This window comes from Leptopilina boulardi, unplaced genomic scaffold, assembly GCF_019393585.1.
Source record: "Leptopilina boulardi isolate dan_hultmark-lab unplaced genomic scaffold, ZJU_Lbou_2.1 LbouV2_194, whole genome shotgun sequence".
Classification (NCBI taxonomy): domain Eukaryota; kingdom Metazoa; phylum Arthropoda; class Insecta; order Hymenoptera; family Figitidae; genus Leptopilina; species Leptopilina boulardi.
In genome coordinates this window covers 781,467-803,840 of record NW_026137745.1, presented here as the reverse complement: position 1 = coordinate 803,840, position 22,374 = coordinate 781,467, and the positions used below count along the sequence as shown (strand labels likewise).

The following is a 22,374-nucleotide window of genomic DNA, read 5'->3' as shown; positions in this document are numbered from 1 at the left end:
ATAAAAATTCCGCTACATGAAAATTAAAAAAAGAAAATTAATAATTTGTATTATTAAAAATTCAAATAAAATTCTAGGCAAATAATTTGGTGGAATTAAATTTCGATTAAAAGAAAATTTAGTTATATGAAAATTCTACTAAATAGAAATTGTTAAATTAATGTTCTATATATAGTTAATAATAATAATGAAAAAAAACCAAGTTTCAATAAATAAAATTGTTTTTTTTTTTGTAATCTTGGAAAATTGTATTTAAATTTGGCGCTTCAATAAGGTGTCAATTTTTTGTACTATAATCTGCAAAAGTGACAGCTCCTGTCAAAATATATATGTAGATCTTAATATATTTATTTCTCACATTTATTAATCAATTATCTGTGATTAAATTGTTTAATAATTATTATTATCTTAATGTCTAGAAACAAAAGTTTTAAAACTTATTATTGTTACAATTATAAACGAAATATAATCAATAGGGATAAAAATTAATTGAAACAAACTTAACCTCAAAATTAATATCAAAAAATCTGTTATATCAAAATACCAGTATTTTAGAAGTAAATTTATTGAGTTTTCTTTTTTTTTTAAATTTTATACATTATAAATTGATGATCTATGAATTTAGGCGTATTCAACAGAGTCAATTTGAAGGTTAGTTGAAGTTTTCTTCTATATAATATGTATAGTAAAGTTCTATGTTGCTAAAAACCAAAGTTTAAGAATAATTACGGGATTATAATTTGAATAAAGATTTTCCCACAGATAATTATTGTAAAGAGAATGTATTTTCCTTTGTTTCATGTGTTTTATAGTTTATTTCATATTAATTCAGTACACTTTGTTTTTTCGTATAGTACTTCTTTTTTGATTTCTTGTCAATATAGTATTTTGTCAAGACTTTTTGTTATAGAAAACATTTACTCTAGATTTTGGTATATGTAAATTAAAGATTATTGTTCAAAAATTTGTATTTTAATGTCTTAGATTTTTTCTTAATTTCTCGGTTATAAATTCACAGTTGCAATTTCTTAGAACAAACTTTATGCCTTGAAACGTCAGCAAAAAAAAAAAAAATGATGACAAAAGAGAATAAAACGAACACGAGGCTAATAGTTTTTCTGTCATTTTCTCTATAATTAATATTAATATATAACTTGAAATTGAAATAAATTTTAGAACTCTGGAGGTGGAATGTATTCCGAGTGGGCCTCATTAAGTTCCTTAATTCAACAAGGCTCTGATGACAGTCAAAGTGTTTTGGAAAAATTTTCACCAGGTGTTGGCCGAGAGGTTGCATTGTCAATTGTTCGACAATTGTCTGCTAATCTTGGCATTGCCCAAGCTGCTGAACCAAGTGCATTAAATACAGATCGTGAAATACAATGGTGTATGGAAGTTATTTGTTTTGGACTTTCATTGCCATTAACCGAACACGATACAGTTCGAGATTGCGTGAATGTTTATTGTGAATGGCTCTCGGCGCTTTATTCATCGCCAAAAATCTCCGTACCAAGGCCAATTTTAGAGGATTCAAATTTTTATGCAAGAAAAATCATCAGTCACTTTCATAATTTATTTGTTCCAAGAAGAGGAGAAGGTATGATAAAAAAAATAAATAAATATTACATTATTTTTAATTGCAAGCATTATATACATTTTATATACTTATATATATATATATGATGTATTCCACGCCAAAGTGTATGTCCATCTGCAATTGCATCTCCGATTTTTTTATTCTTTTAGTACTAATTGAGACTAGTTTCCATGAATTTTTTAAAATTTTTTTAGCAAGCCGTTTTCGAGTTATGGAATTTTGAAAATTGGAGAATTATCATGACATTTAATTTTTGAATGCTCATAACTTCCTTAAAAATGCATCAATTTTGAAAGTTATATTTTCAAAATGTGCGTTTTTAAACGTACTTTTCAAAAAAAAATCGAAATTTTTTTTTAAATGATATTATTATCAAATTTTTGAGTTTTAATGATAAAAAGTCATTTTTCTAATTTGAAGTACTGATCGATTTTTTTCAAAATTTATTCAAAAAAAACTACTTCTTTTTACGAAACTTTTAAGCCTAGCCCAACAATGGGCAAACGATTTTTACAATATTTTCGGAATTTTTCAAAAAATTTTGAATTTTGAATTTTTAAAAAATATTTTTGGTTTTTTTTTTATACTACGTACTTTTATGTATTTTGATGTACTTAGTACGAAAATCATAGTGACAATACCCAAAAATTTTATTTTTATGGTGAAAACCATAAAAAAGTCCTCAAATTTATGTTTTTTTTCGTTAATTAAGTAAAATATGCAAAATTAAAAAAAAAGTGTTCAAACAAAAGTTATAGATCTTATTAAAATACATTTTTTATATATGATGCATTTTTTTTTAATTTTGGATATTTTACTTAATAAACGAAAAAAACCATAAATTTGAGGACTTTTTTTTATGGTTTTCACCATAAAAATAAAATTTTTGGGTATTGTCACTATGATTTTCATATTAAGCGCATCAAAATACATAAAAGTACGTAGTATAAAAAAAAACCAAAAATATTTTTTAAAAATTAAAAATTCAAAATTTTTTGAAAAATTCCGAAAATATTAAGAAATTGTTTGCCCATTATCGGGATAGGCTTAAAAGTTTCGTAAAAAGAAGTAGTTTTTTTGAAAAAATTTTGCAAAAATCGATCAATACGTCAAATGAGAAAAATGACTTTTTATCATTAAAACTCAAAAATTTGATAGTAATATCGTTTAAAAAAAAATTTCGATTTTTTTTTTGAAAAGTACGTTTAAAAACACACATTTTGAAAAAAAAGACTTTTAAAATTGATGCATTTTTAAGGAAGTTATGAGCATTCAAAAATTAAATGTCATAAAAATTCTATAACTCAAAAACGGCTGGCTAAAAAAATTTGAAAAAATTCATGGAAACTAGTCTCAATTAGTACTAAAAGAACAAAAAAATCGGAGATGCAATTGCAGATATGGACTTACACTTTGGCGTGGAATACATCATATATATTTAGAAATTGCACTTTATTTTAATACACTTTTTCTCGCAGTTTGGCCATTTTTGTATCAGGATTTAGGTAAATAATTGAATCGATATTTCTATTTTTAATTTTTTGTCTAGAAAAAAAAAAAATATTGCTCTTAATTTTTCGAAGCATTTTAGTAAAAAAAATTTTTGTATTGTCTCGCTTTTATATATTTAATGTCTCTTAATATGTGCATTTTGGTAGTTATGTATTAAGGTTTCTAAAGGTAAATTTTCACAATTTTCTTTAAATATGGTAAAAAAATTGTTCCAATTTAATACGAAATATTATTTACTGTGTGGGAAAATTTGGAGATATATCAATATTTTCTAAAATTTGTTACCTTGAATTTTCAGTGGATTTAATTTTTTTAAAGCCTAATTAAATGCAATTTAAATGTATACAAATGAAAACATTAAATATAAATTTTATATTTAATAAAAAAAATCGATACCTCGATATTATGTTTCTTTATAGTAAGATTAAAAAAATTTTCCCTCTAATTCACTAAATTTTCATTCAACCGGAATTTTTATTTGACATAATTGATATTTAAGAAAATTGTAACTAAAATGAATTTTCAAATTCAAAATTTTGTTTAATAAAAATTCGATAAAAGTTGCATTAATTGGAAATGTAAAATTGAAAATTCACGAAGCTGAAGTACGCAACGTTTATGATAAACGATTTTTAAAGAAATAACTTTTTAAAATGAAAAATTCTATAATTTTTGACCTAAAAAATATTTCTTGTAGTATCAACAAATTATAAAAAAATATTTTTTAGGCAAAAAATTATAGAATTTTTATTTTAAAAAATTATTTCTTAAAAAATCGTTTATCATAAACGTTGCGTACTTGAGCTTCGTGAAAATTCGGTGAAATAAAAATTCTTCTACTTAAAAATTGGGTTAATTACAAATTCTGTTAAACTAGAATAATTTTTGCTAAATGAAAATTCTGTTTAATGAAAATTTGACTAGCTGGAAAGTTTATTTGGCAGAATTTATACCTATTTAATAAAGTTTGTACTAATTCGTAGTTTTAAAATTTAACTATTTAATAAATATTCGGTTAGATAAAAGTTACATTAAGAGGAATTGTTAAACTAGTGTTCAGGCAACATGAACATTTTTTTGTTATATGCATAAGTTCCTTGATTTTTAAAACTGAATTTTGGACCAATATTTTTTTTTATTTAGTCTAGTAAATTTTCAATTTCAAACTCTGGTTTTAAGACAAAAAAAAACACGAATTAGTTTCGCTAAAAATCTTGTTTAAAAATAAAAAAATCATAATTTTTTAAGAAAAAATTTGGTCCTCAAAGGTTTAATGAAAAATTTTCTAAATGGAAATTTGACTTTATGAGATTTGATTCACTGTTAAGTCCTACGGTTTTTGGAAAATATTCATGCATCTAAAAATTTCAATATTTAAAAGAGAAGATAATTTTTAAATAACTTTAAAAAATCATAAATATAAATTCTTTTTTTTTAATTTTTATTTGAAGAAAAGTAATTTTTATACGATGTTTTGAATTAAAATTGGAATGTATTTTTAAAGAGTATGGAAAACAGATCAGATTTCTTTCTTTCAAATATTTAAATCTAATTTTTCGAGTCATTCTAATGTACATTTTAAGAATGATGGGTTTCTTGGCTTTTAATTCGGTTGAGGGTCTTATAAAATTTTCAAATTGTTTTAGAACCTTAAGGCAGTTCACCTCTGCAATATTCTTGATCAAAAATCATTACTGAGACTCGAATATATATTTAGAATAGCATGTTTAAATTAATTTATATTTCACAATTTCAAATAATTTGGGAATCTAAAATATAAATATAAGATTTTTGTATTGCCAATTTAGGTTTCACTGAAAAAAAGAATTCTTATTTCAAACGTTTCGACATTTTTTTGTGCCTTCATCAGTGAACTTTATTATCTGTAAGCAAATAGAAAAAAAAGTATTCGTTCAATTTGAAATAAGAATTTACTTGTTCTTTTTTTCTATGTATCCCAATGCAAAAAAGAAATTTTACAAATTATATTTCGAGTTAAATAACGGAATAAATTATTATCTATGTTTATAATATTGTAATTTTTTATTTCTTTCTTTTACATATTTCACCTGTGTACTATCTTTTGGTTCTTGTGTTTAATATTTATTCAAATTATAAATGTTTTGTAAATGTCTTTAAAATAAAAAAATAATAGAATCTCAAAGATTAGAAATGAAGGTATAATAATTTTCATTATTTATTTATTTAGGAACCGATACAATAAATAGACAGGCGGTCCTCTGTCATAGAGTACTTCGAACTTTACAACAAGTTGCTCGAGGTCCAGCTACATTGGAAAGAGAAACATGGGAGAGTCTTCTTTTATTTCTCATAGGAATAAATGATGCGCTTTTAGCTCCACCAGCAGTTAGAGAAGATGCTGGAGAACAACTTTGTGAAAGAGTTCTTGGCGTTTTACTCGAAGTATGTAATGTTATTTAATTTTTAAATACCTCGAAATTAACAAAAAAAAAAAATCCAATTAATGATGAACCAAATTTTTACACTGTTTATAAAAATTTATTCCATTAGTTTTATTTAAAATAAAATGTCTACTTAATTTAATTTTTCTATTTTGAAATTTTTGGTGCGAATTTAAAAATTAAATCACAATTTTCTTAATAAATTTTGTATTCATTATTTTTTAATTTCGCAATGGAATATTAGGACAAATATTTATGGCTAAAAAAGAATTCTAAAAAAGAATTTTAAAAAGAATTCTGTTAAATTCGTTTTTTAATTAATTAAAAGGTTTGGCTCGTGGCGTGTGAAAAAAGTTTTCCTTCGCCTCCATTATGGAAAACATTGAGAGAATCTTGTCTTCGATGGCGTCACAGACTCGCTCTTATTGAACAATGGAATCGAGTTTGTCTTGCTCTAACAGCTCGACTTTTACAAATTATGTATGGACCAATGTTTCCCGAATTAAAAATCAGTAAGTTAAAAAATAAAAAAATAAAAAAAAAGTTCACAAAATAATTTTTTTGGCCTGAAATAAAAATAATTTTAAAAATTATTTATAATTTTAAAAAAAGGCAAATAAATATTTTTAAACGGGCAATTATTTTATATTGATTTAGAGAAAATGAATAAAAAAGAAATTAGTAATTTTTAGTTAAAATTTTTTTTTTTTATGTCAAGTTTTGTTGATTTTGATGTTCATATTGTCATGTAAATTGGTAATAGGTGAGGAGGATTCACAGCTGGTGCCACATACAATGTCAAACGAAGCAGTTGCACAAGCTTGGTACAGACTTTTACGAACAGTTGGCGATCCAATTGATTTATGTAGGCCGGCAGTAATATCACAAACTCAAGCATTTTTGAGATATGCAATTGCAAGTCCAAATGTTGTTGATCCATGTCAGCATCCATGTCTTCAAGCGTTGCCTCAAATATTTCTCAAAGCCATCAAAGGTATTGCCGGACAAGTCGACGCATTTCTAGGTAAGAATCTTTTTTTTTATATGTAAGTAATAATAAAGGCATTTCGCATGAATTAAAATAATTTATTTCATTTTATTTATTTTTATAATTGTGTAGATAAATTATTTTTTTTATTTATTAAAATAAATTATTTAAAATTTAATTGACCAGGACAATTATTCCGGGAAAATAAACGATTTTTCTATTTTCTGCTTTGTTAAAAAAATCGGAATATTAAAAACATTTTAACAAAATTATCGAAATTTTAAATAGAGACAGACGAATATTCATTAAAGTTAAACTAAATTGACTTTCCTGCAAATCTTAATTTATAAGATTGAATTTTCTTTTAGCCAAATGAATTCTTCTATTTAATGAACATTTACTCAATTAAAGATTATATTAAATGAAAATTCAGTCTGATAAAAATTTTTATAAAATGGAAAATCGGTTAAATATAAACATTTTGTATATTTTGCAATGTAATTTTTTTTTTATTTATCAAAATAAATTAATATTTTTACTCTCGTATATTCAATAAATAAATAAACAATTAATTTTTAGTAACTAGGTAAAAAGCCTTCTTAAAATAATGAATTTTTTTTTTTTAAGTATACATGAAACTTCTATAATTGTAAATAATTGTAAATATAAAATTAAGAAAAGCAAAATGATTTCTCAGCACTTGTTTATGAAATATTGTTGAAATATTTCTGAATATATAATTATTTTTTAGATAAATATCTTGAAAAAAAGAAAATTTTTTGTTTTTTAATTAAGAATAAAAAAAATTGTTTAAAAAAAATTATTTTAATTTTTAAAATTAAAATAAAAAATAAAACTATTTATTTTCATTGAAAAAATTTTTTTTTTTATCAAAAATTGTTTACGAGATTTTTCAACAATAAATTACACTATCACTCGTAGATGCAAAAAAGGCACAAAATTTTCTGAATGAAAAAAAAAAAAAAAAATCTTTTGGAATTTTTTGGTGGTGGTTGCACGAAGAAACAAATGTTTTAGGGGTCTCACAGGCTTGTTGTTGGGAGGAGTGTTGTGTGACAAACGTCACTACAGGAATAGGAAACTCTGGTACCGGAGGTGTTGGAAATGAGAAATCTAATCCAAAGGATCAACCTCAACCTTCTCCAACACCTCCGACGCAGAGGCGACTTGCAAAAAGTTTCAGCGTCACACCTTCAGCTGTCACCAAGGGTATAATTAAAAGTTTTTCTTATTTGCACTTGAAAATTTGTTCTTTTTTTTCTATTTTTTTTTCTTTAAAATCAGGGTAGCCACAAGTCGGAAAAGTCAGGAAAATTTTTTTTTTTTTGGCAGGGAAGTCAGGGAAAAAAATTTGTTGTAAAAGGAAATTTGGGAAATTTAACAAAGTTATTTAAATTCTAACCAATCATCAATTCAATAAATTCAATTTACCCAATTTTGAATCTGTTCAAATTTTAATTTATCTAAATTTCAATTTAATGAAATTTTATTCGATTCAAATTTTCATCGAGCCAAATTTCAAATTACAATTGATCTAACTTTTAATCAATTCTAATTTTTATTGGTCAAAATCAATTTATTAATTAAAATTTTAATCAAATGCAAATTTAATTGATTAAAATTTTAAATTAACAAAATTTCAATTTATCTAAAGATTAATTGATTTAAGTTTCAAATTATTAGAATTTCAATTTGTTCAAATTTTAATTGATTTAATTTTCGAATTATCTGAATTTCAATTTATCCAAATTTTAATTGATTTAATTTTTAAATTATCCGAATTTCAATTTATATAAATTTTGATTTATTTAAGTTTCAATTTATTCAAAATACAATTTATCTTTTTAAACTATTAATGTTTTCATTTAAACTGTTAATTACATAAAAAAAAATTTTTGAGTAGAAACAAATTAGTTATTTTGCACGTTAATTGATTTTACCTATCAATTTTTTTATCACCCTTTTCTCACCTATTTTCGGTAAATAATTCTCCTATTTTTAAGAAAAAAAAAAGTACTGTGATCTTTGCTCTAGTGAAAACACTGAATTAACTTCTAATTATTTATTAGATATCTATTAAAAATCATTAAAATTAATACACAATTTTTGTCAGGGAAAATTTTTTAGTTTTAGAAAAATTTTAAAGAAATTGAAAAATTTATTCTTATGGCAACCCTGTAAATCTACCTGCGCATTATTATCAAAAATTTGCCTTTATTCTCTCATGCATTTATGAAATCAATGATTTTTCTGCATATTTCTTTATAATTATTATACATTTTTGTTTTGTTGATTTTTTGTTTTCTATAAAATTTTATTTCTGTAGAATTTTTGTTTTCATACCTATGTATACAATTTTATTTCTGTAGAATTTTATTTTTGAGAATTCCTTTTTTTTAGTCACATTATTTCATCAAAAAAGAATCTTTTCACTGTTTCACCTGCTTTGAAGAAAAAATTGGTAAACTGCGATGACTGATTTGTACTGTTGTTTGATTAATATAAATAATAATAATAGATTTATAAATTTTTAATTAATACAGGAATTCCAAAAGCCTCGTTGATTGGCTTGACGACGAGTAGAATTTCAAGCAGCCAAATAGTGATGTCCTCAAATTCAGGACCATCATCGACATCATCTACAGCCTGTAAAGCATTTTTTGAAATTAACAATTTAATTATATATATATATTTTTCCGTTTATTACTTATTATTATTATTATCATTATTATTTTTTATTAAATTTTTATTATTATTTACTATTATTATTATAATATTTTAATTATTAATATTATTGTTATTGTAAATTTTTTTTTATTTCACTTATTGAATGTCTTATTTTTATATAAAATAAAAATTATTTTTCTAACAGCTGTAACGTCATTGGGTCAAGATATTAGACCGCCTTTGGCACCGAGTCGACCAAAATGTAACAGCATTCTTCATCTTTTTGGTGAATGGCTTTTTGAAGCTGCTTTCATTGGCACTGATGGATGGTCACAAAATTTACCACGTGAGTTTTAATTGAAATACTTTAATCTTTTAAAATTCAAATAATTTTACTTTGCATTTTACTATTATAATTTTGATTTTCTTCCTCCAATCTAATAAATTTAACAAGTTTATGGTATAGTATTGAAATTAAAATTTTATTAAAATAAAAAAATAGCAAAATTTTGTTACCGAAAACTTTTTATGTAAAATTAATTCCCATTAAAATCATTTCTATTTAATTGAATTTCAATTAAATTTTCATTTCATTGAATTTTTATTGAATCTAATTTTAATATTTTGGCAAAATTTTCATCTAACCAAAATCGATTATTTTTCTTTTTAATAATCAAATTTTATAATGAGAATTTAAATAATTATTCTATTTTTAATATAAAATTCTCCTCAATAAAAATTTTTTTAAAATTAAAATTTTATGCAATAAAATATGTAAAAATTTTACTTTTTTAAAATTTGGTTAAATTGAAATTCTATTTGGAAATTTCGTTAGATTAAAATTCGGCTAAATGAAAAATTTTATGAAACACAAAATTGATTTTTGGAATATTTATTTTCCGAGAAAATAAATTTTCAATAAATAATTTATAAAATATTATAAATTTTATTCTTTTTTATTTTTGTTTCTTTCAGAACCAACTGGCGCCTCAAAACGACCATCGTCAATTTTAGTTGATGGACCATCATCATTGCAAGACACAATCAATGATGTTCCATCGTCACTTGTAATTGATCGTTATGAATCGGGTCGGGCCGAGGCAATGGGTGCGCTTTGTCGAATTTTTTGTGCAAAAAAAACTGGCGAAGATATACTTCCCGTTTATTCGGCAAGATTTTATCAAGCAATGTATCATGGACTCAAGACAAATGAAAACAAAGAATGTGGTGAAACTTTAGCGAGTATTTTATTAAATTCCGCTGATCTCTTTCGTCTTGATCTCGATGGTATTCAAGTATTAGTACCGGCAGTATTGTCCGCATTGGAAGCTGTTTTGCCCGAGAAAGATTTACGTCTCAAAACAAATTCAGTGTCAAAAATTGAATTGCGACGTGCCTCTATTAATTTATTGATATCGATGTTGGCCTTGCCCCTCCATTTTCAGGTAATTAAATTATTTTTACTTTTTTAAAACAAATTATCAAATAAAAATTTTGTAAATTCTAACAGGAATTAGGAAAAAATTGAATGGAAAAAAAATTTTCATATATAAAAAAAAGGAAAATTTTTTCCGTTAGGTATGATAAGGTGAAAAGTCATTCTTGAAACTTTAAAAAGTGAAAAAATGACGTGAATTTAGTTATATGTATTATGAAAAAACCGTCAATTCATATTTATTTATTATTATTTTAAAAAATGATATTTCGATTTTTTTCAAATTAAAACTTGTTGCTATATTTTTTGTCTACTTTTGACGTTAAAAATTTTTGAAAAAATCAAAATTTTATCAAGAATTGTGAAATTCAATTTTAGAACTAATTTTTTCATAAAAGTAAATTTTGAGAAATTGAAAATTGTATTTGAATAATAATAGACAAAATTGATATTTAATAAAATTTTTGTTCTAACAATATTTTTCAAAATAATTGATAATTCTTTTATTTTGAAACAAATTTTCAACCTTAAAATTTTTGCAGTCTAAATTTTGAAAAAGCAAAAAAGAAAATATTTGAAATAAATTTTTCCAAATATTTAGAATAACATTTTTTTTTTAATAATTTGCATTTTTTAAAATCAGTCACAACATTTGTTTTTTCAAAAGTCGAATTTTCAATAGGATATTCTTGCAACTATCTTTTAAACAAATATATAAAGAAAAATTTATTTTGTATATAAATTTTTAGAAAAATTGTGAATTGAATAAATTTTAATATTTACATTATTATTATTATTATAATTATTGTTATTAATAATTTAAATGTATTGAAATTATCTGCTTTAAGAATCTTTCAATAAGGGAACTGCCAAATGGATATTCACTTAATTCTGACAAGAATCAATTTACATTTGCCCAGTTGAAACCAAGACTCATGAATTTATTAATTAACGCCTTACAAGTGGAAACTGATCCACAAAATACTCACATGCTTTTGGGTAAGACAAATATTTGTATTTTAAAAGTAAATTTTTTAAAATTTTATATCCAGAATTTAAATAATTTAGAATTTTTTCGTCTATATTGGGGAAAATAAAAAATTATTCCAAAGAAAATGAAGCGAAATTTGAATTTAATGAAGTTTTACTTCAATACATTGAAATTCTAATTTTTCTTTTAATTACAAAAATTTTAGGCGGTTTATTGTTAAGCGTTCAAGATTCAGCGGCCGCCGAAGAAGTGGAACAAGTTACTCAACCCGATATTATTCCAAATGATAATACAACGAATTTACTTTCATCAGGTGAGAGCTTAAATTTTTTCAAAAAATTTTTTTACTGCATCTATTTTTTTTTTAAATATTAATTTCGATATATTTTATACAATTAAAGTTATTTATGCTTGAAATTGAGAATAATTAATTGAATTAATGGTTAATTAATATTATTTTTTGACAATATAAGCATAAGTAGCTTATTTTCAGTTTTGCATTTTTTTTAACACTCGGCGCTAATAAATAAATAAAAAAAAAAAAGAATTGCACTTGCGCGATAATTTTATTACGCTTCTCACTTGCTTTTGTGTTTTGTATTTTTCTCTTCAACATTTTATTATGGATTGCGTATACTCTCTATCTCCATATATTCTGCCAATTTGATCATCGCGCGCTTTGAATATATAGTCACCAGCGATTCAACCAGTCAAATAAGCATTTCCAGTGATCATCGTTCATTTGGCGATTCCTCCGATATTTCGACACTTCAAGAAGAAAGCATCGCTTTTGGTAAATAGAGTATTTTTATTTGTTTTTGTATTGAAACATTTTTTTTTTTCTATTTTTTATTTCATTTTTTGTCTTCTCTGCCAGTATTTTAATGCCGCTAGTATTGCTGATTTTTATAAGTTTTTTATGTGCATTTGTTATGAAGATTTTTTTTTCAAATTTTAATTCTCTTTTTGATTCGATTAATTTTTTTTCAAGGTCAATATAACAAGTCTCTATTTAAAAAATTAGAGAGGCTATATAATTTGAAGAAATTAAAGAACACAAATTTATTTATTTTTTAACTTTGAAAAAGGGAAAAGTTTATTTTATAAAGAAACAGAAGGATTAAAATCAAAATTATTTTAAGTTGAAAATAATTTTCTTTGTATTTTTTTTTTTTTATAAAGTTTTGGATATGAATAATAGAAAGAAGTATATTTATAGAAAAAACAACTATTTATATAAGAGAAAAATATTTACATTAAAAAAAAAGAAAAAAATTTTTTTGTGTTCTGTGAAAACTTTACCAATTTATTTCTGAACAATTTTTCTTGTTTCAGATTCGGCACATGCTCTGTTTGTAAGAGCAACTTATTTAGTTTGTCACAGACTAATTTCATCCTGGAAAACGGATCTTAATATTTCGTTAGCTGCATTAGAAATGCTTTCGGGTCTCGCGAGGACACGAATTCGAGAGACAGGTGAGAAAATAAAAAAAAAAACTTGTTTAGTTTTTTTTAACTGAAAAATGATTTCTGAATTTGAAAATTGAATTTTATATTTGGGGGTTTCTTTTTGGATAAAATATAAAATTGAATTAATAAATATAGATATTATTATAAACAATTATTGTTATTAGATACTAAATAAATTTTATAAATTTCTTTAAAGAAGAAGGTTTTAAAAGAAATTAATTTCCTTATTTTAAAACATTGTTTAAATAAGTCTGATTTATGAAATTTATTCAAATTAAGAATTTCAGCAAAGATTTGAGTTTAAACGATTAAAACAATTTTCAATCACTTTTTTAAGGGGATGCATCACTTTTATTTTGATTTCTTTAAATTTTAGAATTTAAATTTTTAGAAAATCTCGCATAGATTTTCAAAAATTTCAATTTTTTAAAAAAAGAAAGGAAAAATTGAGTTAACATTTTAATTAATCTTTTCTTTTAAATATTGAACTACATTTACAAATTTGACTATTTTTCATTGACAATTTTTGACATGCTTTTTTAATGATTCTTTAGAATCTTATTGCCAAAAAAAAACAACTTTTTTATTGTTAATGATGTTTAGAGGCTTTTTACAGTTAAGATGTTTATTTATTGTTTGACATAAAGTTGTTACAACATGTTTCGGCTATTTTATTGTTTTATTGTCAACTTTTTTATTGTTTATCCATTTATTATTCATTAAAATTTTTTTTATTCTAATTATTAAATAATTCTAAATTTTGTCTTATTTCCTTGTAAGCAGCAAGGAAACTCACAGGTGTGAATTGATCGATTTCATTTTTGATGGTTTTAAAATTTTTCTACTATTTCGATATTTATATCTATTCATTATTTTGGTATATTTATTGATTTTTCAGATGCCTTGGAATGTAAAAGAGCTGTAAAATGGCTTTGTGATTATATCGCTTATCAATGTTGGCGACCACCTCCTTCTCATTCGAAAGATCTTCATTCATCGATTGTCGCTGCTTTTTCATGTTTAACCACTTGGCTCACAGCACATCCCCAACTTTTACAGGTTTTTAGCTCGTCTCTTTATTTATTTTAATATTTGTCAAAAAAAATACTTTTTTAATAACGAAATCTTACTGTAAATTTAATGAAATATTTTGGAATTTTTTTATTCTGAAGGATAAGGATTGTTTGGCGACAGTTTTGGAAGTTGTTGAACTTGGAGTTTCGGGGACTAAAAGCGTTGGAAAGCCTGGTGAACCGATAAAAATGAAAGATGAAAAAGAATTGAAACCAGCTTCAATGAGAGTTCGAGATGCTGCAGATGCGCTTCTTACAATTATTCTTGAACAGGTTTGTAAATTTGAAAAATAATTCAGTAAAAGAAAAAAGAAAGTAAAAATATCTCTGGGAACTTAAATAAATAAATTTGGTTTATTGTAATTTTTTTTTTTTTATTTGTTTCTTGAGGAATTAAGACAAGAAAGTGAATTTATTTTAACAGGTGGGATATTTTCCAAGTGCTTGCGGTACACAATCTTTGTCGTCGTTGCTCGATGAAGTTTCACTTTTAAAACATTGCAATAGTTGGCCAGGTGGTCGGGTACCTCGACAAATTGCTGTCGAACGTTTTCGTTATTTTGTCGCCGAGAATGCAACAATGTTGGCATTATTGGAAGAACCCTTGGGTAACGATCAAGATCCACAACCAACTGTCACTGTTTTAATTCGTGGTCCATTTGGTCGACACGCGTGGACAATGCAATTACGACATTTACCACGACATAGATCAAGTGTCAGGAGTATAAACACAAATCCTGGACGTCCATTGCCATTATTGGAACCAACACCACGAATGGATTATAAACCAAAATTTTTCCCCGATAACGTCGACAGAATTCCTCATTGTAAAGTGTACGTAGAATTTGTTTTTAATTTAAATCGAGTATGTTTTTTTTTTAAATTTAATTTAATCGTGGAGCAACTTTTCAAAAGTCGATAAATTCATTTTTCAGGAAAGTAGAGATAAACGCAGATTTAACATATTAAAGATCTCTTAAATTTACTGGTTATTTGACAAATTTGTTTTTTCTCAAAATGATTTATCAATTTCTGAAAACTTACTTCTCGAACATATTGGCATTTGTTTTTTATTTAAGAACGTTTTTCGGATACTATTAAAAAAAAAAAAATTCTTTCAAATTTTCTTGAAATTTTGTGAAAATGACAAAAGTGCCCAAAATTTCAGAATCTTTTGCAATCAAAAGAAAATTTAAAATTAAAAACAAAAAAATATTAAAAATTTTTATTTTTAAACATAAATTAAATAATTATAAATTGAACAAAAGCTTTATATTTAGATTATATTTCGTTAACTGAAAATTATAAGAATTTTAAAAAGCTCATCATTTTTTGAAAATTATATTATTATTTATTAATTAAGCTTCAGCCTTTCGGCCCAGAAGTGGTTTTGGTTTAATACAAAATTTTTTGAAAATTATTTAAATTTTTAACAATAAACTGTAATTTTTTCTTAAATTCAATTATACTGTATTTTCAATCGTTTTAAAAAATCAATTTTTAAATATTAATTTTGTTAAATTTTTTTAATCTATTTTTTAAGTGTTTTTAATTTCAAATTTTTGTGTTAATTCAATAATTTTCATATTTAATATTTTGTAAACTTAATTATAATGTTAGAGATAATTAATTTTATTTCTTTTCCAATTTCTACAAATTTAAAAAAGTTTGAATGAAAAAACACTATGAATTCAGTAATAATAAAATTCAACAATTTAATTTACAAAATAATAAAATTTGAAAATAATTACCTAAATACAGAAAATAATTTAACAAAAAAAAAAAAAAAACTGAGAACTTTATAATATAAATTTATTGATTCTCTACCGACAAATAATAAAATTGATTCAAAAATAATCTTCTTCAAAATAATATTCGCATTTGAAATTTTTTTCTTGAAAAGTTTTCTTGAAAAATCTAAAATAATTTTCTATTTAAAATGAAAACTGTTTTCTACATTTAGCGATGACTCAATACCAAATTTAGACGTTGTAATGAATGAGAATGATATTCTCAAGAATGATCATAAAACATTATCGCATTTATTGGAACGACAAATCGATTTGGAATTAAAATTTAGCGAAGAATCAGAGACAAAATCGAGGGAAAAAATAATTGACGAATGTATGCCACCTCAGGTGTGTCATGAGTTTCAAACAGCGAGATTATTTCTCAGTCATTTTGGATTTTTAAATTTGGAACCCAAAGAAGCAAATGAAAATTCAACAACCGGCGGTGGTTTAATAGCATTGGATTCAACACTTACTGGTTTTTGTACAGATCTCGAGAATCTTGATCGTATTAGTCCAAGAACTTGCGATACTGTTCATATTTTTTATGTCAAAGCTGGACAAAAGAATCCCGAAGCTATTCTATCGAATGTGGTAAATATTTTGTTTTCTTTAATATTCTTGTTTCTTTTTAAGTTTTTTAATTGTTATTTAAAAAAAATGGTAGGTATCTTAAAATTAAAAATATTTAATTTAATTACTATTTCCTTTAATTCCTAACAGTTACTTTAAATCTTTCAATATTGTTGATTCATTTTTGATACTGTACTGTTTTTTTTTTTGTTTGTTTTTTCAATACTTTATTTTTTTATTCTATTTGTTTACTTAAAAAATTTAATTTAATTTCTACAATTCTACAAAAGTTACTTTAAACCTATCAAGGTTAAATAATATTTTTCATTCATTTTTCATACTTTTTTAACGCTTTTTTTCAATACAGTATATTTTTACTTTATTGGAGGGGAAAATTTTCAAAAACGTGGAGATAAACTCAGATTTTAATATACTGTTGAATTTAAGAAAATTAATTTATTAACAAAAGAAAAATTTTAGTTTAAAAAGAAACATCTGGGCTTAACCAAAATGATTTATAATTTTATTTCTTTTTGCTAGAAAAAATTACCAAAAATCTTAAAATTCTCCAATTATGATAAACTTTAATTAACAACAAAATATCTGAAATCCAAAAAATATTTTTATATTTAAATAATTTATTACAATTTTTCTTAAAATTAATTTAACTGATTATGTGAGAAATGTAAATTTTTTAAATTTCTCGAAATAACAAAATATGGAATTTTTCTGCATTTGTTTATTTTATGAAATTATATTTTTGTTGTCTTAATTTAATTATTGTCTATATACGATTCGTGTATTTTAATTAATAGGTACACGAAAGCAATGTTTCTTCAAATTTCATGGAATTCTTGAGTGCACTTGGCTGGACCGTTTCGGTAAATTCACACGCTGGATGGACTGGTCATGTGTCAACTTCCTGGCAGGTAATAACGGAAATTAATGTTCCTCAGCCAGCGCAAAGCGATCACGGTGGATCACTTTACAATGGAAATACTCACATTTTATATTGGGCGGATGTGAGTTCCGAAATTGCCTTTGTTGTGCCCACACAATCATTGGGTGTGAATTCAGAATCTCTTGATGATACAGTTTTTAATGAATCTGGCCAAGGTGAGATTCAATGAAATTTGCCCATAATTTTTTTTCTCTATTATCTATTTTCATAAATTTGCATATATATTTTCTCCTTTAATTTTGAATATAATTAATTTTAATTACAATTTTATTTTAATTTTCTCACTAAATTGACTTTTCTATTTCCATGAATTTTGATTTCGAGTAATATTGCATATTTTCTAATTCAAATTTTTTTCTAATGAAAAAAAATGATATTGAAAATTTGTCTAAAGAAAAATTTCTTTAAATAGAAAAATTTTATTGTCAATCAAAATTTTGCTAAATGAAAATTTAATTAAATAAAAATTCAGTAAATCAAAGAGAAATTTTATCGAATGAAGATTCATTTTAATAAAAATTCGCATTCAAGGGAAATTTTCTTAAATAAAAATTTTGTTAAATGAAAATTTAATTAAATATTAATTATCATGTTGCTATTTGAAAATTAGTTAAATATAAATTCAATAAATCGTAGAAATTTTATTATAATATGAAAATTCCTTTAATAAGAAAGTGATACTTAAATGGAAATTCGATGCAATTAATATTTTGCGCTAAATAAAAATTCTAAAAATCATATTTAAATAAAAATAATATAAAAATATAATTTTAATTCAAAAATCTGCTAAATACAAATTTTGGTTTATGAGAAATTTTCTTAAAATAAAAATTATCTACTTCATTTCTTTTTAGCTTGGTTTGAGAGAAGTGCCAGTGAAAGTGCAGGCTCAAAAACATTTTCAATGTCGCCAAATACAACGATAAATTCAACAAGAACAATGTCCCTTGATCTTGGGAAACAACCTCCAAGTATAGGTTCAAATTCGTCCAATTCAAATGTTCCTAATTCCGATCCCGTCAAACCAAGAAGAACGACAAAACATTCTCTACCAGCTCAAACGGATACAAAAATTATGGTCGTTTGGTTGGAGAGTCTCGAGGATTATGCTCAATTTCCAATTGGTAATTTAATCCATTTTTTTGTGGTTTGCAAATATTTTAATTTTCCTTGAAACTTTTCTTACATTCCAATTATAAAAAAGTCGATTTTTAAAATTTTAAATAAATGTTTTTTTTTGTTATTTTTAAATTAATTATTACTATATTAATAAAATATTATTATTAAAAAATTAAATTATTATTTTAATTTTGTAGAATAATAATTATAATTAATTACATTAATTCTTTAATAAGAAAAATTACTAAAAATAATTACTAGAAATTTTTATAAGAATAATATAGAAATTGTCTTTAAAAAATCTATTATAATTTGAACAAAAATTATTTGGAGAAAACCTGAATTAGATTTATTTTTACAAATCAGGCTTGAGGAATTTTTAAGAAGGAAGGAACTAAAAATTTTTATTCCTAAGAATTGTTCACATTGTAAAATTAATGAAATTAATTTAATATTAATTTTTTTAAACAATAGTATAATAGTAATTAAAAATATTTAAAAATAATAAAATTTCCTAAAATAATTAAAATAATTTAAAAAAAAAAATATTAATAAAAAAGTGGTAAAAAATTTAATAAATATTTTTACAGCTGAACTACTTCCGTGCACAAATACAGGGCTCAGTAGCACGAGAATCGTGACAACTTCTGATGTTCACGTTATTTTCTTACAAGCTCTCGACAATGGTTTAATGAGAGTTAGATTACAAGGGCCTATTTCTAGAATTAATTTAGCCACACCTTTAATTGACGGGATGGTTGTTCCCCGAAGAGCACTGGGTAGTTTAGTTAGACAAACAACTCTAAATATGGGTCGCAGACGAAGACTTGACAACGATAGGTGGGTCTAAATTTTCTTTTTTTTCTATTTTAACCATTAAAACTAATTTTAATCTAAAATTTAAATAAATATAATGTATAATTATAATCATACTGTGCGATAGTAAAAATTAAATCGCACCGGACAATTTTTTTTCTGAAAATATACCTTTTCAATAACAAAATTCTCGTTGAGTTTTGTTACAGTTAGCTTGAACTTTTTTTTAATCGTCATTTGAATTTTTCCAACTTTAGATCATTTTTTGGTTTTTAAATTGTCATTTTTCAAACATTTGTTCTCAAAAATTGCAATGTTCACAAAAATGGGTTTATTTGTACATTGACGACATTTCTACAAAAAATCATGACGATTTAAATAGAATAAGAAAAAAAAACAGATTTGTAATTTAAAATTTTTGTATATGAAAAACCACAACTGGAAATTTATTTTAAAAAAATTCTTTTACTTAAACTTTTAACAAAAGAAAAAAATAAATAAAAAATACTTTTTTTTTACCAAAACATTACAAATAAAGCAAAAAAAAAAAAAAAAAAGTATAAACCTTTTACCAGTAAAAAGGTGACAAATTTCTTAAAATAATGTTAACATTTTATAGAATATTAACAGTAGGGAGCGTCAAAGTCGGAGTAATTAAATTAAAAGTCTTCCTTGCTATTATTTAAAATACAATCGAGTGATAAATTCTGAATTCACATTATTTGATAAAGATGAAAAAACAAACGCGCTCATTGCTTAGGTTTTTTTTTTGTCAAAAAAGCTATCCAAACTGATTTCGAAAATTTTTTTTATTTTATTATTTAAGAAAAAAGAAATTACGTAAACACCATTTCCCACAGAAAATATTAATCCAAATGAAAAAATTTTCGTACAAAGAATTAACATCCAATAAAACTACAAATTACCCAAGTTTAAGCACGATTGGAGAAAATTACCAAATTTTTTGACTTTTTTTTTTAGGTTTTCTTTAAAATTTTGGTTAAATTAATTAATTTTATTATTATTTCAGTTATCATCCACCTCACGTACGAAGACGATTAAAAATCCAAGACATGGTATTCAAGTATAAACGAAACTTGGAACAACCAGAATTGTTATCCCTTCTTTTTAATAACACGTAAAAAAGTTTTAAAGGTAAAAATATTAAATTTATTACATATTCTAAAGTGTAATATCAAAAAAAATTATATATGAATTTAATTATGTTTTCTATTCTATTTTTACAGAATTTTATTTGTTTGTTGTATTTTAAAAGGAGGTAATAATCTCGTAACTTTAATTTTAACAATATATTGCAATTGTATTTTACTATAAAAAATATTTTTGCAAATTATTATATTATTAAAAAATTTGGATTTATTTTCTATATTATGAAAATATAAAAATTCATTTTAAAAAATTCAATAACTGAATTATTAAAAAAGAAAATGTATAACAGATTTTAGGATTAATATTACATATATTATATAATATTAATTTAATTATTTTCTATATATTTACAAGGGGATTTTTTTTTAAATTAAAAATTTTTTTTGCCTGTAAATGTCGACAAATTTTTATTATTGATGCAACAAACATTACTTTCTTTATTATAAACATTACTTTATTATTTATCTACCGATATATTTATGTTTCAAGTTAGTATTTGTTTTTTTTTACTATATTTTCATTATATGAGAAAGTATTATTTTATTGTTTATTTAACAGTAAAGAATTTTTTTTTAATTAATAATAATTTAATTTTAATATATTTATGTACATAATATATATATATATATATGAAATATTGTATAGGCGATGTAACGCAAAATTGAATTTTTAAATATAATGTAATTTATATTTTAATAAATAATCACATTTTTAATAAAAAGAAAAGTTTAATTTAATTAGAAAATAATTACATTTATTTATCTATCAATTTTACAATTATTGTGAGTAGAAATTTTACTATTTATATGAATTTTGGGTCTTTTTATGGTTTTTACCATGAGAAAAAAAATATATTTAAAACCATTTTTTTCAAAATAAACACGTAATTTTTAATTAAATTTTTTTTATTATTTCATTGAGTTTTTTTTCTCCAATAAACTATGTAAATATAAAAATAAGACAATGGGTTTGCGAGAAAATGTGAAAAGCGGCAAAAAAATTGATTTTCTTTTTTTTTTACATTTTCTCGCAAACCCATTGTTGTTCTATTTTTATATTTACATATTAGTTTATTGGAAAAAATTTATTTTTCAGCTTTCCAATGAATATAAATAAAAAAAAATTTCAAAAGATAAAATAAAAATGAAAATTAAGGGTTGTTTTTTTTTATATGGAAAACTAAATGAAACATAAAAAAAACTGTTTACACTATAATTCAAAATTCTATAATTTTAAAATATTATATTTTTTTTTAATTTCATAAAGAATGAATGACATATTTAGTGTAAAAAATTTTTTGCATTTAAATGTAGATTTTTTTTTTCTAGTATAGGATCTATTTTCAAATAAAACTATTGGTATATCAGACACAAATAAAAGATAAGCATGAAAGTGATAGCGTGTGGAAGAAATATTATCAGGAAACATAAACATAGTGTTGGGTTTAAACGAATGAAGGTACAGAGATATTCATTCTTTTTCTTTATATAATGTCTCTACTTCCTTTTTTTTAAATCGTTAAAAATAGTTTAGTTAAAAGAAAAAAAAAAGATACAATTACAGAAAATTTATATAAGACTTGAAATTTTTTTTTTTTATCAGATGTACAGGAACGTAAAAAACATATATATATGTATACTATATAATATAGTGTGAAAGTCATCAACACAATGACTTGTTACTTTTTTGTATTCTGAGATTATTTGTCATAATTATTGTCAATAAATATTACAAATTTTTCAACAGTTAACGTTAGAATACAGAAAAA

At 23.3% G+C, this 22,374-nt stretch overlaps 1 protein-coding gene across 6 annotated transcripts; it reads left to right on the top strand.

Moving 5' to 3' along the window:
• Nucleotides 1–315: 315 nt before the first annotated feature.
• LOC127278064 (ral GTPase-activating protein subunit beta) lies at nucleotides 316–20,921 on the top strand. 6 transcript variants are annotated; one of them, XM_051299586.1, is made up of 24 exons: nucleotides 316–651; nucleotides 1,177–1,597; nucleotides 3,076–3,102; nucleotides 5,319–5,533; nucleotides 5,861–6,044; nucleotides 6,296–6,556; nucleotides 7,559–7,750; nucleotides 9,085–9,189; nucleotides 9,414–9,554; nucleotides 10,184–10,653; nucleotides 11,492–11,642; nucleotides 11,840–11,947; nucleotides 12,326–12,427; nucleotides 12,970–13,110; nucleotides 13,888–13,902; nucleotides 14,003–14,163; nucleotides 14,277–14,450; nucleotides 14,602–15,011; nucleotides 16,141–16,561; nucleotides 17,356–17,656; nucleotides 18,356–18,625; nucleotides 19,211–19,460; nucleotides 20,467–20,591; nucleotides 20,684–20,919. In XM_051299586.1, exons 1-23 carry the CDS (start codon nucleotides 616–618, stop codon nucleotides 20,576–20,578), a joined length of 4,668 nt encoding a protein of 1,555 aa, XP_051155543.1. In that variant the 5' UTR covers nucleotides 316–615; the 3' UTR covers nucleotides 20,579–20,591; nucleotides 20,684–20,919. The 6 variants fall into 6 exon arrangements, with proteins under 6 accessions (XP_051155543.1, XP_051155542.1, XP_051155546.1 ...); XM_051299585.1 differs by having other exon boundaries at nucleotides 20,467–20,920; XM_051299589.1 differs by lacking the exon at nucleotides 12,326–12,427 and having other exon boundaries at nucleotides 20,467–20,921.
• Nucleotides 20,922–22,374: the final 1,453 nt, after the last annotated feature.

Bases quoted from the DNA above. Each gene is read 5' to 3' on its own strand.
- LOC127278064 (XM_051299585.1), top strand. From the start codon at position 616: ATGAATTTAGGCGTATTCAACAGAGTCAATTTGAAG. The intron at 12,428-12,969 runs GTAAATAGAGTA...TTCTTGTTTCAG, and splicing joins AGAAGAAAGCATCGCTTTTG to ATTCGGCACATGCTCTGTTT. The intron at 19,461-20,466 runs GTGGGTCTAAAT...TTATTATTTCAG, and splicing joins CGAAGACTTGACAACGATAG to TTATCATCCACCTCACGTAC.